The sequence below is a fragment of the Arachis duranensis genome, chromosome 1 (assembly GCF_000817695.3).
Source record: "Arachis duranensis cultivar V14167 chromosome 1, aradu.V14167.gnm2.J7QH, whole genome shotgun sequence".
Classification (NCBI taxonomy): domain Eukaryota; kingdom Viridiplantae; phylum Streptophyta; class Magnoliopsida; order Fabales; family Fabaceae; genus Arachis; species Arachis duranensis.
In genome coordinates, this window is record NC_029772.3 from 103928039 (window position 1) to 103931605 (window position 3567).

Sequence of the window (3567 nt, forward strand, 5' to 3'; positions counted from 1 at the left end):
AACCCCACATGAAGTTGACGTTGAAAATAGTCGACAAAAAATTAGGATTTGAGTATTTTTGTCACACAAAATTTATTTATCATATGGATATAATATCAATATCTTTGTTTGATAAATAATTTTGTTAATGTTTTAAAATTAATACACACAAATTAAGGGTGTTCGCAGTTTAGTTGGATTTGATGTTTTTTTTTATTTCGACTCAATTCAATCCAATTTCAAATAATTTAGATTAGAATAAATTTACAGTTTTGTAAATTAAAGTAATGCTAGGGGCCAGCAATATTTGTGATTGATAACCATCAACTAGCCATCAATGATGATTTGATGGTGTGAGATTTCATCCAATGGCTCATCTTTTTCTGTTGGTTAAATATACTGACCAAAATGTAATAAAATTGCTGTTCCCTAAACTTTTTCTTAAAATATATTATACTGTTTGAATTAGATTAAATTGATTTTGTGAAATAAATTTAAAATTCAATCCCATACAGCTTGTAAAAAATAAAATTTAATCAAATTTAAATTAATGTTGAGTTCACACCAAAACCTCCAAAGAACACGTCCGCTCAGAATCGACTTTCTTTATCTGCAGTTTCCTCTTTTCTGACCTTTTCTTGACGCGATTTTGCTCTCTCTCTCTCTCTCTCTCTCTCTCTCTCTCTCTCCATTAAGGAACCAAGTTCGTTCTTATACAAACACCGTTCCCTCTTCTTCTTTCCCACAACGTTCTGCTCAATCCAATCTTGCTGATTTCTCTATCACTTTCCACTCTCCAGGTACCATCTTGCTTTCTTTCTCTCTCTCTGATGCAAGTTTGTATTTTGACGGCTTTTTTCTGTTGACGGAATTCCTTGAATCCAAATTTGTATACCTTGCTGTATTTAGTGCGTTTTTGTGGATCATGTGATGCTCAAATTTCAGGTCAATTGAGATCTTGTGTTTCTGGTTTCCTGTTACTTAGTTATTGTTGTTATTATTATTGTTTAAAATTTTATTTACTATTAGTTTTTGTAGAATTTTATCGTCGATTTGTTTGTATATGACTTGTTGTGAAAGTCCAGCACAGTATATAGTTTGTAACGCTTTCTTTGCTTTGCTTTTAACGGCTTTGTAAACGCTTTCGTGTTGAAATCTTATACGTTTTGAAGTTCCTTCAGGGTCCGTCCTTGTCAATGGTTGGTGATGGTGACTTGGTGTTGCTGATTCCCCTTTTGTTCTGTTGCTTTTGTTTCTTTTGTTCATTCTCTCTATCAAAGTTCTTTCCTTTTTTATTTTCGGATTAAAAAAAGGCCCTTTTTGCTAACAGCAATTTTGTGATGCTTTTTGGTGATAGTTGGGTTCTTATTGCTTGCCTTTTCAGGAAGAACTTGAAACCTGTCTTCAAATCAAATAGGAGAAATGTTTGGTTCAAAGAAGTCTCCTTTAAAGGTTGCTAAATCTGGGTCAAACCCATTTGATTCTGATGATGAGGATCTTGTAAAGGATAACAAGAAGAATAGTTCTACGAAGAAGGCCTCTTCGGAGCGTGCACTTGTTTCTTTAGAAAACACCAATCCTTTTGATGATGATGTTGTTGCTAATAAGAACTCTTCGTCATCTTCGTATGCTCTACGATCGGCTGACCGGAATAGGTATAAGAATGATTTCCGTGACTCTGGTGGGTTAGAGAATCAATCAGTGCAAGAACTGGAGAGCTATGCTGTTTACAAGGCTGAGGAGACTACAAAATCGGTCAACAATTGTTTGAAGATAGCAGAGAACATAAGAGAGGATGCTACCAAGACTCTGGTCACCCTTCATCAACAAGGCGAACAAATCACCAGAAGTCATTATGTTGCTGCTGACATTGATCAAGATTTAAGCAGGGTATTAGTCCTGAGTTAATTAACACATTTATTTTCACATTATGTATTTTTGGCAAATAACTGACTTAACTGTAATTGCCTTATCCTTACTGACAGGGAGAGAAGCTTTTGGGAAGTCTTGGTGGTCTCTTCTCGAAGACTTGGAAACCAAAAAAGACACGCGCAATTAGAGGACCTGTTCTTTTTCCAGGTTAATATTCTTTTTCCTGCATTGCTGGCCATTTTTAGTATTCATTATGTTGGTACTATATAAGAAGAGTATAGAACTTAATGTGGTTCATGACATATAACAGATGATCCAGTAAGAAGAAATGGTAATCACTTGGAGCAGAGAGAGAAGTTAGGATTGACTTCTGCACCCAAAAGGCAGTCCAATCTGCGGGCACCGCCTCCCGAACCGACGAACGCGATTGAAAAAGTTGAGGTTTGTATCAACCCTCATTTAGCTCTAGTTGATTTTTTATTTTCATGTCTCTGAATACATGCTGCTTTTGTCTACCATAGTTGTGGTAGCCTAGTGATTTTCATTATTCCCTAGTTATATTGCTAAGATTGAATTGATTGAGATAGTATTAAGCAAATATGTGATGAACTGAAATAGGTTGAGAACAAGAAGCAAGATGATGCGCTTTCAGATTTAAGTGACATATTGGGAGAGCTCAAAGGCATGGCTATTGACATGGGCTCTGAAATTGAGAGGTCAGTCAACTCAATTGCATATCTTAAATTGTACATTCTTAGATCAACTCAATGTATCTAAATACAAATAATGTATATCTCTAATCATGTCTTGAGAGTGGTTCTTGAGCACTAGATTGAAAACTTTCGTTGCCTTACCTTAAGTCCTTACAAAACCAAAGTGGATAATATGACAGATTGACTTGGAATTTATCGAAGCATGATAATTAATTAGTAGTTGTGTCTGTTTGGTAAATGTTGCAGGCATAACAAGGCTCTGAATCATATGTATGATGATGTGGATGAGTTGAATTTCCGAATGAAAGGTGCTAACCAACGTGGCCGCCGTTTACTTGGCAAATAGTGCTGATGAGTTTCAAGGCAATATTTCTTAGTGTGATTGTATTCAGATCATACAGTATCATTAAATTTTAGACACTTTTGGCCCCTCATAGGCTATGATTTAGTTTTACATTTTTGTTGCACATAATGTAGATTTTCCTTGTGCTATAATAGTGCATTTCATTTTTCATTTTTCACTCTCCACCCGGTCCCTTCTCTCTTCATTTTTCTTCATATATATTCATTAATTTTGATGTTGCCGGAGTGCAAATAATTAGTGTTGGTTTGATTCTTCTATTCTTCTATAATGTATAGGTTTGGTAAAATAAAAATAAAAATAAAAATATCATTTTTTTTCTTTCTTATAGTACAAATCATTTGAACCAATAATGCGAAGGAGTCACTCAAATAAAGACGTCTAAAACGTCTTTTTCTAAAGATGATTTTTAATAATTAAAATTCAATACATATAATCGATTATATTGTGTTATTTTTATTAAAATTATATCAGACAAATTAATTTAGTCAAAAAATTGGTAAACCAAACTTTGAATTGGCTAAATTAATATTCTTTTTATAAAAGATGACTACAATAATCTTATCATAGAAAATAATTAAAATATTTCTATTATATATATTAATTTTGAGAATCCTAAATTCTAGTCTTTTATTTTTTTAT

At 33.4% G+C, this 3567-nt stretch overlaps 1 protein-coding gene across 2 annotated transcripts; it reads left to right on the forward strand.

The window, feature by feature from the left end:
• Positions 1–612: 612 nt before the first annotated feature.
• On the forward strand, positions 613–3078 carry LOC107468452 (SNAP25 homologous protein SNAP33). 2 transcript variants are annotated; one of them, XM_052260383.1, is made up of 6 exons: positions 613–779; positions 1337–1869; positions 1965–2058; positions 2162–2292; positions 2470–2567; positions 2811–3078. In XM_052260383.1, exons 2-6 carry the CDS (start codon positions 1402–1404, stop codon positions 2908–2910), a joined length of 891 nt encoding a protein of 296 aa, XP_052116343.1. In that variant the 5' UTR covers positions 613–779; positions 1337–1401; the 3' UTR covers positions 2911–3078. The 2 variants fall into 2 exon arrangements, with proteins under 2 accessions (XP_052116343.1, XP_015943237.1); XM_016087751.3 differs by having other exon boundaries at positions 1364–1869.
• The last annotated feature ends 489 nt before the right edge of the window (positions 3079–3567 follow it).

Bases quoted from the DNA above. Each gene is read 5' to 3' on its own strand.
- LOC107468452 (XM_052260383.1), top strand. From the start codon at position 1,402: ATGTTTGGTTCAAAGAAGTCTCCTTTAAAGGTTGCTAAATCTGGGTCA. The intron at 2,059-2,161 runs GTTAATATTCTT...GACATATAACAG, and splicing joins AGGACCTGTTCTTTTTCCAG to ATGATCCAGTAAGAAGAAAT. The intron at 2,568-2,810 runs GTCAGTCAACTC...TAAATGTTGCAG, and splicing joins ATGGGCTCTGAAATTGAGAG to GCATAACAAGGCTCTGAATC.